This window comes from Diorhabda carinulata, chromosome 6 (genome assembly GCF_026250575.1).
Source record: "Diorhabda carinulata isolate Delta chromosome 6, icDioCari1.1, whole genome shotgun sequence".
Lineage (NCBI taxonomy): Eukaryota > Metazoa > Arthropoda > Insecta > Coleoptera > Chrysomelidae > Diorhabda > Diorhabda carinulata.
In genome coordinates this window covers 16867538-16888099 of record NC_079465.1, presented here as the reverse complement: position 1 = coordinate 16888099, position 20562 = coordinate 16867538, and the positions used below count along the sequence as shown (strand labels likewise).

Below are 20562 nucleotides of genomic sequence, written 5' to 3'. Positions count from 1 at the left end.
ACAAACGTATTAGTCCAAAAGCTCGATAGGGGTACTGAAAAGTTTACAACAACTTTCTCAAATTGTTAACCAGCCAGAAGGTAGAGTTTAAGGGCCTTTCACCCTACAGCTCCAATTAAGTACCCAAGGATTACTTTATGTTCCCGCTCATTAAAAACTAACTGCATGGTTAATGACTTTCGACATTAGAAGAGACAGTTTTTGTTCCCATAATTCTATCTTACCCTTATGACTTTTCGGGCTCATCTACCATCATTTTTATACTTTTCTTTCCCTGTCCTGTCTTCTTGGTCTGCCATTTTGATTTTTCTACCATTTTTTTAAATTAATATTCTGTCATTTCCCTTAATCGCCTCTTTGAGTTTGAAAACTGGTTACAAGTCTTTTGGGCGAGTTGAAATAGGATATATTCACTTAAAAATGAGGATCTTTGACCTCTAAATAGGTGATCCAACAGCTTGCTTCTTTTTCATGATGAGAATGCACCGAGTAGGAAGTTGATTCGCAACATTTTGGCTGTACTGTACTGTCTACCAACTTCCACCTTACTAGATTTAGCACAACGTGACTTGTGGCTTTTTTAGCTAAATGGAAATGATGAAAAATTGAGCCAACTTGTTTTTTCAAATAGGCGATTGAGGCAATGGAGCATTTGTGAAATGGACCAACAGCTTTTCTTCATAATGAGAATGCACCGAGTAGAAATTTGTTTTTAATTCGCAATATTTTAGCCGTACTGTACTGTTTATCAACCTCCACCTAATCAGATTTAAAACAACGTGACTTCTGGATTTTTTAGCTAGATGGGAATGATGAAAACATGAGCAAACTTGTTTGTTCAAATAGGCGAAACGTAACTTGTGGCTTTTTTCGAAAATATTAAGAGCTAAATGGAGAACGTTTGGATACCATTCATGGTATACTTTAAAGCTGCATTTTTCGCTACACCTCTTTTTTTATTTCTTCAAACAATCATTGAAGTTTTCAAGATTACGACAAAAAATATTTCATTCTTAGGTTAAAGTATCAATTTATTACACGAAAATAGAAGAGTAAAGATCCACAAGAAGGAATTTATCCAAATATTAAGATTATTAATGTATACAAGAAAATGCAACATCCACATACACATTAAAAAAATTATTTATTAAAGAATGGTTTTCAGCTGTAACTGTTCAATTAGTTTAAAAAACAAATAAAATGTAATTAGTAGTACAAACCGAACTATTAACAAAAATAAATAAAATATGTTACAAATTCATTAAATATTCATAGTCTCTAACATTTATGCAAGAATATATTCTTTAACGTAATGTAAGTAAAAAAAGTTAATTAAGTATGAAGCATGTTTCTTTATTAAGGTAAACACCGTTATAAAATTCCACAACTACGCCACTGCGTTGTGTACTTTTTAAGACCGTATTTGTCGTCGGCGAACGCCGGTATTTAAAATGCCCCCGAAATCGAGAGTCTTGACTGGCTTGGTAACAAATGAACGCGTATATGACGCGCTATAGACGTTCATAAATGTCAAAAATAGTTTAACTTATTGAGAAACTATAATAACGCACACAATAATCGCGCTAGTACGCTCTTTTGACGTCGAAATTAACCAACTTTCTAATTTTTATGCTTTTCTAGTGTAGTTAGGTTAAGTTAAAAATTGACTCCTCTGAGTGAAAGGTTGAGAATTCGACCGTGCTCATAAGTGTTTATATAACAAACAGTCGGCTGGATTTAAGAAAAATAAAATTTGGTAGAATATAGGAAATCATTTTCCCATTTGAAAACTCCATGGCAAAACTGGTGACTAAATTCGTGATCTAATCGACAAATATGTTTTCTTATTGAATTTTTTTTTAAGTCTCTGCTCAATAAGTTCAAAATTTGATCATATAAACCCCAATTCATTCATCTATGTTGAAAAAAATCGTCTGGATCTATTTCTTTAATTTTAAAATATGTTATAGTAAAGTAACTGTTCAAATTGAGGGATCTCACCCACCAACACCGTGTCAAATGACTCTTTGTCAAAATTGTTGATCAATGTTCAAATTTCTTTATATACAAGCACTTTTAAGGTTATGCTTACGAGCGAACTAGCATCCTGTTCGCGTTCATTCTGTGCAGCTTTTATTATCGATTATTTTGACATATCTGCAGTGTACTTAGAAAACTGCATGACGAATGATTCGAAAGTAGTTTGAAACACACCAATGTGTGCCCTTTCAATATTAACGATCTAGTCGAAAAATTTAACAAAAAAGCCCAAAATAAAACATAGATAATGATTAAATCATAAAGCGTCTAAGACTGACAGTTTATAAAATGGCGACAATCGACTTAACCTTCTGAAGCCAAGGTTAAAAAAAATTGTCATGTATGGTGTATTTTGAGATAGAAGGGGGTCGATTTTTACCTCGCGGGGAATACAGGGAAAACAGTAGACGGAACTGGAATAGGAGTGTACGGGGCAATCACCAAACACTCTAAGAGCCTGGGCAACGCATCAAGCATTTATCTATGCAATTGAAAAATGTGTCCAGTTCAATATATAGAAGAATTATGGGAAACATGAGATCAATATCTACAATGGATTCCGGGACACAACGGAGCGAAGGGAAATGAAAGTTTGCTAAAGCGGGGGCAGACCAGCTCTTCATGAGACCTGAACCCTTATGAGGTATCAGCTACAGAACAATGGAAAAAACACTTAAAAAAAAAGGTAGATAGGAGCAAAACCAATTATTCGTTCGTAGCAACAAAGGGGGATACAATAGATCCTTTGGGTCGCAGTGAATACGATTCCCCAAATCTATATATACATATACAAGTATTATGAGACTTTGAGAAAATTCTATTGTGGTTTACAAGTGTGTCATGGTTAGTAAAGACGCAACCTTTGGTAATGTTTGTCTCCATGCCGCTAATCAAACTCAAGATATAATCAGATTGGGAAAAAACTTGATTATACTTCCTACAGTCCCGATCTAACGCCCAGTGATTACCAAATGTTCCTCGATTGATTTGACATCTACTTAAGAAACATGCCTTGTGTATCTAAGCGTTTCTTTTGAAGAAGCCATACACTTAGTTGGTCTTATAGTGTTGTTTAAAATATGAAATGATTCAATTTTATAAATTTTGAGTTTTACAGGGGCCTAGCACGATTGCACGTTTATATCAAACCCTATTAACAGCTGTAGAAACATCGCAATGTCATATTGAAACAACAAGGAGTAAAACCGAGGCAGAGTATTTGTAAAGTGAAAGTTTCAATATTTCTGTAGTTAGTTTATTATTATGGTTTTAGTAAAGCCATAATTATGAGCAGCTAACTTAAGTTTAATAAATCTTGAATTGTTTATTTACTTTTATCGAAACGCAAATGTTGCCATTATTTCACGTGAAGAATCAATGTGCAGAAGTTTATCTTAGAAAATTGAGGTACCGAAATAATTTACAATCTGTACAAACCTGTACAAAGTCGAAGAAAAATTTTTTATCAAATCACCAGCACTCCATTTGTTGTATACTTATTTTTGCATAGACAACTACGAGTATATATAAGAAAGTTGAGGTCACAAAATAATTTTCAATCTGTACAAATGCCATCCAAGGAAGAGCATGACAGCCTTAAAATGTCTCAGAGAAAGTGTACCGATGGAGTGTGGAGTTGGTTTTAATATGAGATTATTAGAGGGTTTAATAGAAAGAGAACCTTTCAAATCACCACGAAAAAAACCTTCAATTTCCAGAGGATCAGTACGTTTATTTGAAGAATAAATAATTCGCAGAATCTTTAATTTTTATACCGTAATTATTCATAAAAGGAGACTAAGAGAAAGAGATTTCAACAAAGATTTAAATGAAAAATAACAGGAAAACTTCAACGGAGAAATATGATATCAAACAAATCGATATCATTTTCTTAAAAATAAAATTGGAAGTCTTTTTCAGTTCAAATTACAAATAAAACCCATTTCTGAAACAGTTTTTTCAAAAAATTCATTTTTAAAGTCGTTTTTCACTAAAATTCAAATTTTATTAGTAATTTTTTTACGAAATATTAATTGCACAAGTTTTTTTCCACATTAAAAACATTTTTTACCAAATTGAATCATTCTTTCGTTCCACAAAAAATTGGAAAAATCTGTTTTGTTCGAATTTGAAAAGAAGCCCACTTCTGCTATAAAACTTTTTTTTGAAAAAATTAAATTTATTCATTCAAAAAACATTTTTTTTTTGTAAATTGATTTGGCCAAAACATAATTTCCCAACTTCTATATAGAGAGAGATTCGTTGGATAATTTTTAGGTAGGATAAGGGCATTTTTTTTTATAGAAGTAAGATTTGTTGGAGTGGGTCCTGATATAGGAGTTGCTTCTCTGCAGAGCTGCCAAATTATATTAGAAAAAGCTATTTTTTGACAAACTTAAATTTGGAAGCCATTTATTACTCAAATTAAAATTTAATAACTTATTTTTTGACAAAATTTTATCTAGAAAAGTTATTTTTTCCAAATTGAATCAGACAAATAATTTTTTGGCATTCTAAATTAAGATAGGGAAATTCATATTTATGTCCAAATTAGAAATGCCATTTTTGGTTAAAATTAAAAGTGGAAGAGTCAGTTTTGTTCAAATTTAATTAGGAAAAGCGATAATTGTTTAAAGGAAATCAGAAAATGATAAAATTAAATCAAGAAAAATAGTTTTTTTGTCCAAATTGAATTAAGACATTTTTATCCACATTTAATTAGGCAGTTTTGACAGAATTTCGAATTGTAATAATTTTTAGATACTATTTTTTAAAATAACTGCATTTCCATAATTCATTGATTTCCTTTCCATCAAGACTACAATTGATGCATTTGACTAAAAGACTACAGTTCTAAATGACTTTCCTCGATAATTATAGATTCGAGCAGCAACGTCACAAGTTAGTAAAACATATTAGTCGTTAATTTTTGAATATTTTCAGTTTGTTTTCAATAATCTATATCACATATTTCCAATTTATCTGGTCATTCGAGCCGGATACAAACCAGCGACCTACGAAATATTGGCAACACCTTTTAGTAAATAACCTTTCATTTATTGATCCTGTCGCTATCAACATTTGCTATTCATACTATAAATAATAATTTGTCAAGTTAATTTGTTCCAAACAAACAAAAGAACAATAAAATTAAGAAGTGGAATGAAGAGTAACATCATTTTTATTGACTCGTAACCCGAGGTAGAGAAACTAACAGGAAGAAGGTGAACTGGTTAATACAAAAGCTTTAGCTCCAATTTAAATATACAGAAAAAAATGAAATACGAGGCGTGTTTTTAAAGTACTGTTTTAAGGCCATTACTGTACTTCAGTCGCTGTTTAGCAGAACTATCCGATCGCATTTACGTCTGTTTACTTGATTTTACTGTCGCCATCTGCAAGGTGCCTGATGTAATATGTTTTCTTAGTACTAAAGTCCTAAATAATTCATTTTTATGGTGAATAAAATAGAAGTGCGGAAATGGATTGAAACCGCACAAAGATTCTTGATAAAGAAAGAAGTTCAGTAGTTACCAATGACTTGATGAAGAAAGTGGATGGTAAAGTGAAACAGAAAAAACTATTCATCATTTCGTCATTAAAGAATTTCCTTTTATCTCAAGAAGTGTCTTTATGAAGTTATATCTAAATGTTTAAATGATCAAAATTTGTGTTCACGTGTTCAGGTTGACCGAGGATCATAAAATAAAAAAACGATTGAGCAGTTTCCTCGAGGATTATGGTAACAAAGGGGATGCTTTTCGTTATTCTACGACGCATCAGGACTGATCGACGTCAGTTGAGCAGGACGGGGGAGTAGATATCACTTCACGATAAGGGGCCTGCTCACTATGCAATCCGAGTGAGTTGATTGTTGGCACAGCGTGGTGTGACTATTTTCGATCATCCATTGTACTCCCTCGACCACGAAGGAATTGTAAAAAGGACACGTTTTATGGACGTGTCAACCATCTAAGTACGAATGACATCCGTTGTGCGATCGAGTCCACAAGAGGCATTTTATGACTATTTTCAGAAGCATTATGAACATTGTCAATAATGTGTGGTATACAATGACGATTACTTTGAAGGCTAATGAAGGTGATTTGTTTCTATCTTTTGTTTTGTTTCTTTTCTTATATCATTCACCACATATTTTAGATACAATTTGTCCGATTTGGTTTACCAAGTTTAACGTCCAAGAAAACACCATTGTTTATAACCGTTTTTTGCAAAAGGACTTAATAAAGTAAGAAATAAAAGCGACAAATGAGGATATCCTAAATAAACTTCTGGTCAATTCTGATACAAGGATGTCAAGGCTTAGACCAAACTTTTCTTTTAAAAATTTTATTTACAAGGAACTATTCCCAGAAACACAATTGTTGCTTGTTGAAGATAAATTGCCTCCAAAAGATGACTATGATTATAAAGATGATTATTTGATGTGTGAACCATTCCGATTATTGGATAAATGTGGATTTATTTAAATGAGTGTAACCAAAAGTACTTCATCATTTGGTCTAACATATAAAAATACAAAGAATATCATGAACACTCCAATTTTTAAATGAAAAAACTGTATTATAAGACCATGTCCAAAGAATTACCGATAATGATGAAGTTAAAACGACCTTACTGCATTGATCATTATCCAATCAATTGGCAATCTTATTTGACGATGGAATTCCAAAAGGTGGCAGAACGATACAATAACTGCCTTAATGAGAATTATGTTCAAAAGAAATGAAAATTCTCAGGACGGTGTCGGGAGAAAAATTAATAGATCGAGAAAAAAGCGAAAGGAGTCAGGATGAGGAAATATATCAAAGAAGGAAGAGGTTATAGACCTGTTATGGGAAATAGGAAAAGATGTTTAAAAGTAGAATAAAGTATGGTCTTAAAAGTGTTTAAATTATTTTTGAAAATATAGTAATTTCTCTTTATAATGATTCCCCCTAAGATGATAATTCCTCTTCAACAATTGGGCTCTACGAGTAACATACAGCTTCACTTACTACTAATCAATGAATAAGTAGAAATGTACCAAGATCCACAATTTCACCAAAAGGTGTTCGTCTAATCGAGAGCAATCCATTAAGATTGACAGAACGTCACTTCTTGGAACCAATTCCAAGGACCAAAAAAAATCGACACCAACACTTAAGAGTTTCACTTACTACTAATCGATGAATATGTAGAAATGTACCAAGAACCACAATTTTATCAAAAGGTGGTCGTCTAAGCAAGAGCAATTCATTAAGATTGACAGAATGTCACTTCTTGGAGCCAATTTCAGGGACCAAAAAAAATCGGCTCCAACAAAAAAATGTGCCACCTGCTGCAGTAAACAAAATGAGAACAGGAAACAAATTTGGCGTGAAAGTCGGTATTATTGCCCTGACTGCAACGTGGGTTTATGTTTGACACATTGTTTTAAGATTTATCATACAAAGTTGAAATTTTAATTTTTTTAAAAAATTAATGTATTTTTTTAAGTTTATATTATGATTTCTACTTTATCAATATTATAAATAAAAACAGGAAAAACTGCTTTTTTGACCTCACGTCACAGAAACAACCTCGCATTAAGTGGTTTTAATGGAAATGGTAGAAACATATCAGGAACTATCAGGCCAGTATCTTAAACGTAGTACAAATGATTAAAAGGATAGAAGACCAAGCGGCAATAGAAGATGACGATTATAACTTGCCTTTAGCAGTTTAGGCTGGACAGTTAGAGCTTCCCAGTGTTTATGAATCTGAAAAGCTGCAGGATTTTGAAACAGTCTATGAAACAGTTGCTACCAGAGCTGAAATATCAGATGAAGACATGTCCAATGCTGTCCGTGTAAATAAAGACGAAGATAGTGATAGAGGAATTTAATATATAGTTAGAACTAGTTCCAAGGTCTTGGAGGCGGTTAAAATCTTTCACAAATTTTTCACCTACCACAATGATGATCCAGTGGCTATAGAGAATGTTTTCCAGTTACAAAATAAAGTAAAGTTAGTGCTATGGAAGACGAGAAAATGTCAAACTATATGGAAAGACTTCTCTCATTACTTAATTAATAACATTAATAAGTATTGTACTTGAAAATATGTACTGTATGTTATTATTCCACCTTGTCTTATTAAAAAATCGGGATTTTTTAAATTGGTTTCGTTAATACTCTCTCTTTATAACGATCAAATCGTCAGGTGCCTGTAATATCGTTAAAAAGAGAATGTGTACTTTTTTTCATGTCGAACAGTGTTTACCTTAAAAACACGCCTCTATATACCAGTTTATATATCTGCCCTGTCCAAAAGCCATGAACAATCAAGTAAAAAGCAAAGGATCTAATTGCTGCACAATAACTTTAGGTTGTTTAGGTGATTTGCATACCTGATTTAACTGTTTAACAGGCGTTTGCTTCGGCGTTACAACAGATGGATTAACAGTTTGTTGAGTAACAACTGATTGAGAGATTTGAGACTGAGGTTGTACTGGCGTAAGAGGTGGAGGATTAGTAGACGTCGCTTCACTTGTTTCTTGATTTGTATTAGGTTGTACGGCAAGATATATTTTTGTTGGACCAAGGACACCTTGTTTACCAGTGGATGCTTGAGCTGTAAATTGAATCATTTTAAAGACATTATAAATTATAGCTCACAACTTGCACAATTTCTATAGTGGAAATCTTTCAATTGCAATTAAAAATGTTATTACCTTTGAGTAATTGCTGTTTTACTTGCTGTTGCACAGCCGTCAACTGTTGAGGAGTGAAATCTGCTCCTTGTAAACCTTGCAGTACAATCCTCGGTCCTTGTTGAGTTTGTATAACCTGAGCCGTCACACATTTGATAACGGTACCCTGTGGTTGACCGATCATCAATTGGTCCATCGTTGCCTGATCGATTTGGTTATCCTGTACCTAAAAAAATATTGCAATTAATTTGAACAATTACTATATACAGAGGTGGAATTAAAACGTGACAAACATTAATAAACAAAAATGGATTTGAATATAAAAAGCAACCCATTTTAATAAGACATATTTCCTCCTCCAAAAAATTACACCTTTATTGCATCTAGGGTTGATTTGAATCTAATCTTTTATTTCGTTAATGTTAAGTGCATTTAATATTTCAATATGGTTTAGATTTTGATCTCTACAAAGCAAGCATTTCCTCTATATGGTCAAAAGCACTGTTATCATAAAAAAAATTTTCTTCAATAAAAAAAAACATGTAGCTCTAAGGTCAATGATCACCATGTAGGTGAGGTCTTGCTTTTTAATGCCATCCAATAAAATTACTGATCCATAACTATGTAAATACCTTAGTTTTACACAGTATAGACTAGAAATAGACCTATGCGGCAAATTCTTACATAGAAAAAAGTTGAATGTGCAAATCAAAGATAATGATCTGGCTGATTTGTTTTTTCATCGTCAAAGGTATTATAACGCACTAGGAAATTGTTTGCCCAACAGTCTTAACCAAAAGCACCCCTGTTGATCTTCAACTTCCTATTCAACTGAATCAAGTCCTTGTGACTTTTTCCTTTTCCAGAACTTGAAACATGTCTTAGATATTACTTTGGAGCTCAGGAGAATATTTAATAGGACTGAGAGGGACCAGCTAAAAGCCAATTGAAGACTTTTAATGCTGCTACCAAAAAACAATCTGCTGAAGTATAGCTGTCCAAAGTGGATAATTTAAAGGAGATAACATTGTTTGAAGCGAATAAAAATTTTGGTAAATCAATCTCATTACTTTTTTCGCGCACGCCGTACATTTATTTGGTTTATATTTTCAAATTGTTTGTTAAAGGTTGTTTAATCGTACAACAATTATTTTACTCCAAAGAAAAAATGATGCAATTTCGTTTTAGAGGGTGATTATAATATGAAGAGACCTTTTCCAGTTCTTCCTTTTTTTAACATTAAACCCAATTTTTAAAAAAATGTTTCCCATGGGTTTTTATTTTTTCCACACGTTTTGGAGATAATTGATAACATTTTATAATGACTTTTAACCATTCGTTGTCAATACTAACCGTTTTAGATGGACTCTGTAATGCTTGTTGCAGAGACTGTGGTGACGATTGCTGCTGAGCTTGTTGGACAGCTGGCGTAGTCTGTTGGGGTTCGGATGATCTAATAACTTGCTTAACTGGAGTTTGGACTTGTAACGATTGACCGATGGGACCAGGAGTCAATTGTGCAACAACTTGTGCTTGGTTGTTGCCAGTTGGTCGAATCAAAACTTGCTGACCATTAATAGTAGCCACTTGAACCTTACCGGATGCTAACTGCTGTGCTAGAGATTGATTGTTGACAACTATTTGATTCGTGATGACCTGCAAGTATATGACAAAAATTAGTGTTAAAATATACGGTACGATATGAAAATCGCGCGGAAGTTTATCTGCTAAGATATTCTATATATATTGATTCATCTATCTGTAGATTTCCAATTGTTTTTTGAAGTTTTGAACCAGAATTAATGATTTGTGCTAAAAGTCCAAACGTTTCTTGTACAAATTGTGTAGCAATAATAATTACACTGATAAAAAATGAGTCCAAACTAACCTGCTGTCCATTTTGATTAGAAGTTATAACTTGATTTGTGCTCAGAAGAACCTGTTGTTGCATAACTTGTCCGCCGGCACCTAATACAACATTTCCTGGGGCAACTTTTTGCACCAACTGTTGACTTGGTTGTTTAACAATAACTTGTTGCTGTTGCGACTGAATTTGAGGTTGCGGTGACTGTTGCGAAACTGGAGATTGTTGAATTTTATTCAACTGTTGATTTTGGACTTGCTGCTGGCCGATAATCGTTTGCTTCACTGGAGTTGTTTGAATCAACGTTCTGGTACCTGTAGAAGTTTGTATAGCCTGTTTAACAATAGCTTTTGCAGTTTGTGGTTGCGTAGGCGCTTTGGCAGGCGTTAACCCCGATGATTGCAATTGAGAAGTAGTAAGCACCTGAAGCTTACCATCCGGATATTGTACGAGTTGTTGACCGGGCAAAAGACCTTTGACGGTGATGCGACCATCGGGTGTACGCATTATTTGAACGCGTTGTGGTGTTTCTTTGGCGACCGACTGTTGCTGAGTCTGTTGATTTGCTACAGTCGTAGTTGAGGTAGCTGCATACAAAAAAGTACCGAGTTTAAACAAAATATGTACGAAAATTTGAAAATAAGAAATAAAATATGTACATAAAAGCATACGTGTTGAATACACTCCTCAAATTTGGTACATATTTCAAAATAAAAGAACAGAGAATGTAAGTTATATTAAAAACTAACAAAGAAATTAATAATCAAATAAAAAGGAACTAGAGGTAAAGAGAGGAATTGAGAAGAATGGAAAGACACATAGGTAGGGTAAGAGGGATCGGAACCTTCATCTAACGCCTGACATACTCTAGTTGCAATACTATGAATAAATATAAATAAATGACATAGGCAAGTTAATAAATAATTACAAAATATATTAAAATGGGATAACACACTTTAATTATAATTTTTCGTTTTTTTTCTGGGATATATCAGATCAAATGATTTGAATTGTACGTGGTGTGACTATTAAATAATGAGACTGGTGATATGACACATTATTCAATTTCTTACTTTTTAGACCTCTTTCATATGGTTTCAGCTCTATTTTAATTGAAATCGAGAAAATTTATTAACAAAAACATTATATTTTAATATTAAGTATATCACTTTCAATATATACCCCTCCTCTGCCCCTACATCGCTCCATGCGAATATTCCATTGTTCGAAACAGTACAGGAAAACCTTCCATTATTTAAAGCAGTGCATGAGGTCCTTCCATTATTTGAAACAGTGCAGGAAGTCCTGCCATTGTTCGAAACAGTCCAGAAAGACCTTCCATTATTCGAAACAGACCAAGAAGACCTCCCATTATTCAAAAAAAGGAAGTCCTTCCATTATTTGGAACAGTACAGGAAGTCCTTCTGTTGTTCGGAACAGTACAGGAAGTACTTCCATTGTTCGAAACAGTGCAGGAGGTCCTTCCATTATTCGAAACAGTGCAGAAAGTCTATCCATAGTTCAGAACAATACAGGAAGACCTTCCATTATTCGAAACAGTGAAGGAAGTTCTTTCATTGTTTAAGACAGGAAGTTTTTTTCTGAAGGTTTCTTCAGGAAGTGAGTCCTTTTTCTTTCACAGCTTCAACAGACTCAAATATTGTTTCTTCCAATGCAGATTTGATTCGTCACACGTTATTACCTTTTCTAATAATTAGAGTAATTATGAATCGCATTCAAAGGATCTAGACAAATATTTTTGCGAGCTTCTTGTTGTTCAAATGTAAGGATTTTAGGCACCAGTTTTGCCTTTGTCAATTCTTGTAGCACGAATTTCCGAATACTCAGCCGACAAAATTACCGAATTAATCGATGTTTTTATCTGTTTTTAACGTGGAAGAGCTAGCCGAACGTGAATCATCTCGGTCACCTTGAAAACGATTCACTCAAAAACCCTCGTACGCGATAAACATTAATTGCTATACACTTGTTCAAAAACACGGCCCCCATACAAACGAAAGCAACGGCTACACTGATTTGACCACAGACACTGTAGAGATCGCGTTCGAAAAAGTAGACCTCAGCTAATCAGCTGGCAATCGCTAACTTTGAACGCATGCGTACTTTTCTGTAGCAGCTCTAGTCTCGTTACTTAATAGCCACATTTTATATAAATACTCCAAGAAAATTGGTACTCAAAGGAAAATCTGTGGTTTCTGAATTTTTATTATAAGTTACTTTTAATGATTTGGCCTGGCGAAAGAGATTTGCTCTAATATCAGCGAAGCTTCGAGGATTCTTCCATTATGGAGAGACTCCACCTGGAAGAGTGACCAGAGGTACTTTAAAGAGATTCCTAGGCAATTAGAACCACCTTCTCATTCAGTTTTCCACATTATTAGTGGTAGTACCATAAAATGTACCTGTCAAAAATATTTTGAAATGGTCTCTGGGTAGTGATGATGAAAGAAATGAATAGGGGGGCTTCTTTTTAATTTTGAAAATTAAAAAAAAAACTTGAAAACAAGCTTATTTAAATTTTACACAAAAATTATGCTGATAGTTGGAAAAAAATCGTACATTCAAAAAATTATGAATTTTGATTTCATAGACTTTTCTTAATTGTGTGTAATAAGATTATCAGAATTTAAAATTTTATTTTCAAGAAAAGTTACCCGCTTTCCTATTAAATAATCCAAAAAATAAAAAACAAAATATATCCCCAAACCATAAAGAACCATTTTTAATCTGTAGCTTTCCTCTTTTTTCTTCTTTCGTCAAACCAGCTTGATTGTTCTTTTTTTTATTTCTTCAGCTTGAGCAGTGCAATCACAAACAAAAACCACAACCCCAGCCCTGCAGAAGAGCAGCTCCTATATCAAGGCCAATTCCAATGAATCCTCAATCACAAACAAAAACCACAACCCCAGCCCTGCAGAAGAGCAGCTCCTATATCAAGGCCAATTCCAATGAATCCTCCTCTCTATAAAAAACTTCCTCATCCCACCCAAATATATACAACTAATCTCTCTTATGAACTACCACTATCGGTTGGCCATCAATGGTTGACAGATACACATCAACGTTAACATAAAACAAGAATTCTACAAGAAAATGGAAACAACGAGTGATAAAGCTGCTCAAGCAATCACCTAGCAGCCCCGTCTACGATGTGCCAGAGAACACGTCAATTGGACTGACGAACAGGTTTCGTTAGTTCTCAAATGAAAGCAGAGTGTGCCTGCATGGTAGCGATGGAAGTGGACGAATCTACAGATTACATGAAGAAATATTCGCGCAAGTTCCCGGTTGGTTTGAACGAGCATTTCAATGGAAGCAAAAACTGAGTGGGTTTTTATTGAAACTGGCCGTAGAGAGGGGGGATTAACAGCGAACTGATACATAAGAGCAATTTTAGGGGATCACCTCTGTTTTATCGGCGAAAACTGCATCCTAATGTAGTTACAGAATGCTATTGCAGTTATGGATTGGCTAGTGCGTAGATCGGATTTAAATCCTATCAAGCATTTTTGGGATGATCCAAGTGAAAAGTTTGGACTAGAAATAGTGTACCAGCAACGACATCGGACCTCAAAATGGCGCTTACTAAAGAATAAGCAATTATAAATAAATTATTATTTTGACGAAGTTACTGTTAATTATAACCCTTTTTTATTTTTTTCGTTTGATATTTTTTCTTTACCAAAAAGTAACTCAACATAGACAAATCTAACACTAATGGCTTTGAGAATGGAAGGTACAAATTTTTTGCTAATTACTTTTCTTTGCGAAAGTTTAATACCAGCAAATTTTTTTTATGTGACATAGAAAGTCACATATTCAAACAGGTACGATTTTTAAAAAAAATTTAAAGATGTAATTATCTTCATCTAACCACTCACACTCTGCAAATATGAGTAATAATGGAAAAATTCCTGGCAGCTCTAATTAGGATCTTTCAAAGTAACTTGTAATAAAAAATCAGAACCTCGAGGACTACGATCGATTATAATATAATGGTACTAACTTGGCTGTTGACTCAAAGTTTGTTGGGTTCCTGTCGAAGTTTTAATCAAACTCTGTTGAGTAGTAGGCAGATTTTTAGGTAGAATATTCGATGTCCCGGTTATAACTCTGGTAGTACCGTCTGGTCCTTTGGTCATGAGTATCCTTCTGCCGGCTAATTTAGTAGTGTTCGAGGTAAGTAACGAAGTTAGAGTATTTTTACCGCTGACTACTGCTTGATTGGGCACCACAACGTTTTTGACAATCTTCATCTGTCCATCAACCGTCGTGGCCACTATATTAATAAAAATGTTAATAATATTAGAAATAGACTTTAATTTAGATATTAACGCATTATTTATCAATTTTTAAAGAAGCAGTTAGTTTTACCTGTACCAAAAGCGTAAATATTTTCTCAGAAAATCAAATAAAATAAAATATACAACTTTAGGAAAAAATGTACCAATGATTATGACCAATAAATTGAAAAAAAATTAAAAAATACTGCAGAATAATTTCTAACTGATAATTTAGAAATATTGACAGTTTAACGAATAATCTGTACTCTAATGCAAAGAAAAATTGAGTAAAATGCGGAAATATACTTAATAAATTCATATATGAGGTTTGTTCAAAATTATCGAGTCCACTTTTATATATATTTGCCTTATTTGATCAATAACACATTTCCAAGCGATTTTGACTTCCTGAAGCAATCCTGTAAGTCTAGTTTTGAAATGTCTTTCAGTTCAATTATCGCATTAGTTTCAAGCAGCGTTTCCATATTATGGAGCAGGGAGCTACGTCGGGATTGTACAGATGCTGAAGAAGCTGTGGGACTTGGTACTTTATCAAGTTTCAATTAATGCGCTGGATCATTGCAGTGGAAAAGCAGACGATCAATGCTTGTACAAATCTGTGACTTTTAATTGCTCCGACTTTAACGATTCAAAAAGTGAAGATTCATTTTGTTCCTGGACCATAAACAAAGACATTGTAAACAAGCTCACGAATTAAATCGTTCAGTCGGTAACTACGCACAGCAACTAGTTAGTGACGACTTACTGTTGCCTATATCCCACAAAGATCGCTTGGAAGTTTTGAGGCAGAAAAATCAAGGTTGGCTCGTTAATTTTCCGATGAATATCTTATGCAGGGTGATTCATTAAGAATGTCCAATCTCTAAACTGTAGATTCTAGACCTCAAAATATACTAAATAAAAAAAGCGTTAAATTCTACAAAAAAAAGTTACTCTTCTTTCATTCGTGTAACTCAATCGGTTATTGAGTTATTTGCAATATTTGCATAAGGCATGTTAAGCCGAATCATTATATTTGAGGTCTATAATCTACAGTTCAGAGATTGGACATTCTTAATGAATCACCCTGTATATTGGAACTCGCTTTTATTAGCTCAAACCATTTTGATAATTTATCATAACACATCACTCAATAAGTCGTATGACTTATTAACTAAGAAAAATATGAATTTATTTTCCAAAAATAAAAATTCATCAATGTAATCTCCTTCAATAGCAATACAATCATTCCAATGCTTCTCAATTTCTTAATGTCATGCTGGTACAAGTATTTGTCTTTTGCCTCAAAATAGGCTTTAGTTTCAGCAATTGCTTCTTCCTTTGAGCGGAATTTCTAACCGGATAGATCAGCGAATAGCTAGTAGTCACTGGGGGCCAAATCTGGACTGTATGGTGGATGAGGAAGCAATTCGAAGTGTAATTCGTTCAGTTTAACCATCGTATCAACGACTTGTGAATCCTTGCATAGTGCATGGTAACCGTTGAATTCAAATTAAGTAAATAGTGAATATTTAATTATATAAATAGCGTTAAATTAATTATTTTAGTATCTAGTGTAAATAAACTTGGTAGGGAATAGTGTCTATAAATTCACCCTCCCCCGTTTAGTTTAAATATATCGATTTGTTTTTGTTGTTTTAATAACCAATTTCTAGGAAAATCTTTTTACTTTCTAGAATCCTAAAAATTCATTTCTGGTATAAATTCGTGCTATTTTAGCAGCTAGAATCAGTATTTAATTCAAAGTCATAGTTAACATAACGAAATAGTACATAGTAACCAGTGAAATCAAATAAATTGAAAAAATAATGATTTAATTATATAAGTAGCGATAAGTTAATTATTTTGGTGTCTAGTGTAAATAAATTTAGTAAGTCAGAGACAGTGTGTATAAATTTACCCCCTCCCCGTTAGTTCAAATATATTCATTTATTTTTGTTGTTTTTAGAACCAATGTCAAGTAAAACCTTTTTATTTATTTGTTTTTTACTTTCTAGAAATCTAGAAATTCTTTTCTGGTATAAGTTCGTGCTATTTTAGCAGCTAGAGTCAATATTTAATTCAAAGTCATAGTTAACGTAACGAAATAGTACCTGGTAACCGGTGAATTTAAATAAATTGAAAAAATAGTGAATATATAATTATATAAGTAGCGATACGTTAATTATTTTAGTGTCTAGTATAAATAAATTAAGTAAGTAAGAGCCAGTATCTTAAGCCGAACATTTACAAAATCACGATTGAATTGGAACCAGTTCTACTTTATAACATATATTGAATGGAAATTCATTAATGATGCAACGCTATGTTCGAGTTACTACAGTAATATTCACATTTAATAAACATCATCAACGAGAAGTAACCTACCTTTGGGTTGGATTGGTTGCAATGTCGCATTACTTGTAGTTGATGCTTTTGTGGTTGTTACCGTAGTACTAGCAGAGGAAGCTTTGTAATAAACCAAACATTACTTCAGTTATAGTACAAACGAAATTAACAAATTATCATTAACACAATCAGTTTATATAAATCAAATGCTTTACGAATTATTTAGTGATATTGGAATAAAATACTTACATTGCGTGGTAAGACTCATATTTTTCACATCGAGCGCCCTCTTCTGTTGATGTGCAGCCCTCTGTAATCGGAGTTGTTGTTCCATTTTCTCTTTGATTTCTTCTGCAGTTGCTTTACCGCTCACAGCTACTTTTATATCTGGTGCTTCGATCAGTGGTTTCGAAGGTGGAAGATTGCCAGTTCTACTCCTAGTGATAACTTGCTGATTAGCCTTTTCCATCCTGCGATTAAAATCATAACACAACACAAGCGGTTAGTGGACAAAGCATGCATAAGGTAGGTTGGGGGAATATATACAAGTCTTTAGTATTTTCGTTTGTAGAACTATAGGAGGCGGGAGTAAAATTTTGGAAATATATTGTAACAAAGCAAATAAGAGAACGTATATGCTTCGGTCTACCCAATTGCTGATTTAATTTATTAATGTTGTAAAGTATTTCAAAGGACATAACAGGTGGGCAGTAAAGTTTGTAGGTTCGCAGAGAAAAATCTTTTTTTTTTTTGATAAAATTTAATTTTATTTTTTCATATATTTTTCTTTGAAGGCGACATAACTATTTTCGATGTCATAACCTCTTTATTGGTGCGTTCGAACTGCTTCTTAATATCTGAGAAGAGGGAAAAGTCGGTTCATTACGTGCAGTCCATTCGACTGAATATCGATGGGACACTCCTGTATTAAATAATAGGTTTGTTCCAATTGTTCTGCTCCAAGCACTGCTCAGAATCATCAATTTGCGTTTTGAACAGAGCTCTCCAATGCCTAAATATTCAGGTTCCCAGTTAGCTCAATCAGCTTCACTTTACGGTTATCCGAAATTATTTTGTACACTCTTTTTATGTTTTGAACGGGGTGGCAGCTTCTTTGAGGTGTCTACTGCTTGTATCGTCCTCGGCACACATTTCTCCTCGTTTAAACTTAACAAACCTCTTTTCATCGGTTGATTTTGTTGGGGCAAAATCCAAATAATGTTTATCAAGTCAAGACCCGGTTTCAATAGTATTTTTTGGCCAAAAAACAATGGTTAATCAACACATGAAATTCTGTTTTATACATTTATCCAACGATTACTTTTTCTTCTATAACTACGATAAGTATAGAACAGGTATTTTTTTCCCACTTTCACAATGCACTTGGTCCAGCAAACCACAACCTTCTGTATGCCTTCCTGGTAGAAGGTTTTCGGTTGATCATGTTCTGACTATATCTAAGGCACCTCTCAAAGCTTCCTTGAGCGATCTAAAGAGATAGAAGTCTCAGCGAATGAGATGAGGGAGGGTGTTCAAAGACCTTAAAGCCCACTCTGTTGATTGTTTCTATTGTGTGATAGGTCATATGCGGCCGGTCGTTGTCATGTAACTTTATTTGAGAAAAAATCACGGTGTTTGGTACCTCGAGCAATCTGATAGCGAAGCTTACATGCTTCTGCCGTTGTAGTTTGTCAATGACTGTCGCAATCGTGAATCAATGCAATACAAATTGTTGTTGTTGTTGTAGAACAAAAATTGTGATAAGCTTTTGACCTACTGGAATAATGTAGAGAATAGAAAATAGTCTTGTACTTAAATTTTGGCTCTTTCTCAAATCAATATTTTACAGCCAATCCGATTTTCTATAATATTTCAGTTTTTTTTTGCCATACAATCAGAACAGTTTCGGAATATTCGATAATTTCACAGGTAAAGGATAAGTTACAGGGAACAGGAAAACTACTCAACAAGTTTAGAATTCCAATTGAAGTGGGCTATCAAGTAGTAATTGCTTTCAATTATGTGTTCTGCTGATATTGCGTTTTACGAAAAGGAAAAAGTTACCAAGGGTAAATTGCAGGAGTATCTACCTTTTTACAGGTGCAAGTGCATGTTTACTGTATGTCCCACGAAATACTGTTAGTCTCATAATATTAGAAACTTGCTTCAATATAAAATGGAATATTAGAAATGTTAATCTTTGGTTACGAAGATTAAACTGTATATAAAGGTTATGTCAAGTCCATAGATTGTAATAAAAAAAAATGAAATATAGAAAATCGAATATATGTTAAGAGATTGATTCGTAGGACAAACAGTATATAATATGTGTAAAATAGATATTTATATACAGAGTGATTGATTGAGATATCAATTTGTAACTTTGAAGGATTAAAGCCATCGTTAGTCTTCATATTTTAAAATTATTTACAGGGTATATCAGAATTCTGTGCTATATCAAAGTCAAATTTTTTTTAAACGAAACACCCTATATTTTATTGCATATTAGGAATATACTAGTATTCTCTATGAGAATAATATAGGGTTGTGATTGTGTTCTGCGAGGTATTTAAATTTCCTATAAAAATCATAACAGGTTCAATACCCTGTGCAATGTAAGAAAAATTAAATAATGAAGTTCTGTTGCCACTAAAGCATTTGAATAGTACTTAAAATTCCGGAAAATTATTTATTTCGTTAATATTCATAAAATCTGATAAAATTAAAAATACTAATACTTCTCTCAATTTTTTTAAATGAATCACCCTGTATTTTAAGTCAGTATCGAAAAGTACTACCAACATACTCCTTTTATATCGCGCATTCCCTATACCTAAAATTATTAGTTCTTGAGATATTTTTTCTTTGCAAAACAATTCATTGTTAGCTGGGTGATTTATTTGTTAAAATTTGATATTTTTTGACTTAGCACTTTGGTACATTTTTTGTTGTTTTGAACTTGAATTTGAACTAGGAAAAAAATTAATTTCACTGAAATGCGGTAACCTATTCAAGCAACTTTGGAGAAATTGATGGGGCAGTTCAATAGCACGGGTTCGGTTAATTATGAAAAGCATGACGATTAAAAACAAAAAAAATGGAATTCATTTTTTGCTGGCAGTTAATGAGAACCCACACACAAGTGTGAGAAGCAAATGCACCCTAAGCACTTTTACTTGCAACAAGAATCAATTGAAGATGATTTTGAAAGAAGGTGTAGGTGGGATTCACAAAAAGTTAGTCGAATATACTCTATTTTGAGAAGAAGCCACTTTAATGAAAATGGTTGTATCCACAGGCAAAACGTTCAC

The 20562-nt window shown here is 33.3% G+C and overlaps 1 protein-coding gene across 6 annotated transcripts in view; it reads right to left on the bottom strand.

Annotated features, from left to right (window-relative positions):
* Positions 1 to 20562, bottom strand: part of LOC130895717 (nucleosome-remodeling factor subunit NURF301) — a 74110-nt gene that overhangs the window by 34311 nt on the left and 19237 nt on the right. For 2 of the 6 annotated variants that reach the window (XM_057803216.1, XM_057803211.1), the window contains exons 5-11: positions 17501 to 17721; positions 17291 to 17371; positions 14626 to 14898; positions 10623 to 11185; positions 10088 to 10390; positions 8756 to 8960; positions 8432 to 8655 (exon numbers count right to left, since the gene is read on the bottom strand). In XM_057803216.1, the coding sequence (XP_057659199.1) occupies positions 8432 to 8655; positions 8756 to 8960; positions 10088 to 10390; positions 10623 to 11185; positions 14626 to 14898; positions 17291 to 17371; positions 17501 to 17721 (1870 nt within the window). The remainder of the gene's footprint in view (positions 1 to 8431; positions 8656 to 8755; positions 8961 to 10087; positions 10391 to 10622; positions 11186 to 14625; positions 14899 to 17290; positions 17372 to 17500; positions 17722 to 20562) is intronic. The other 4 variants (XM_057803212.1, XM_057803213.1, XM_057803214.1 and 1 more) reach the window with 4 other exon arrangements.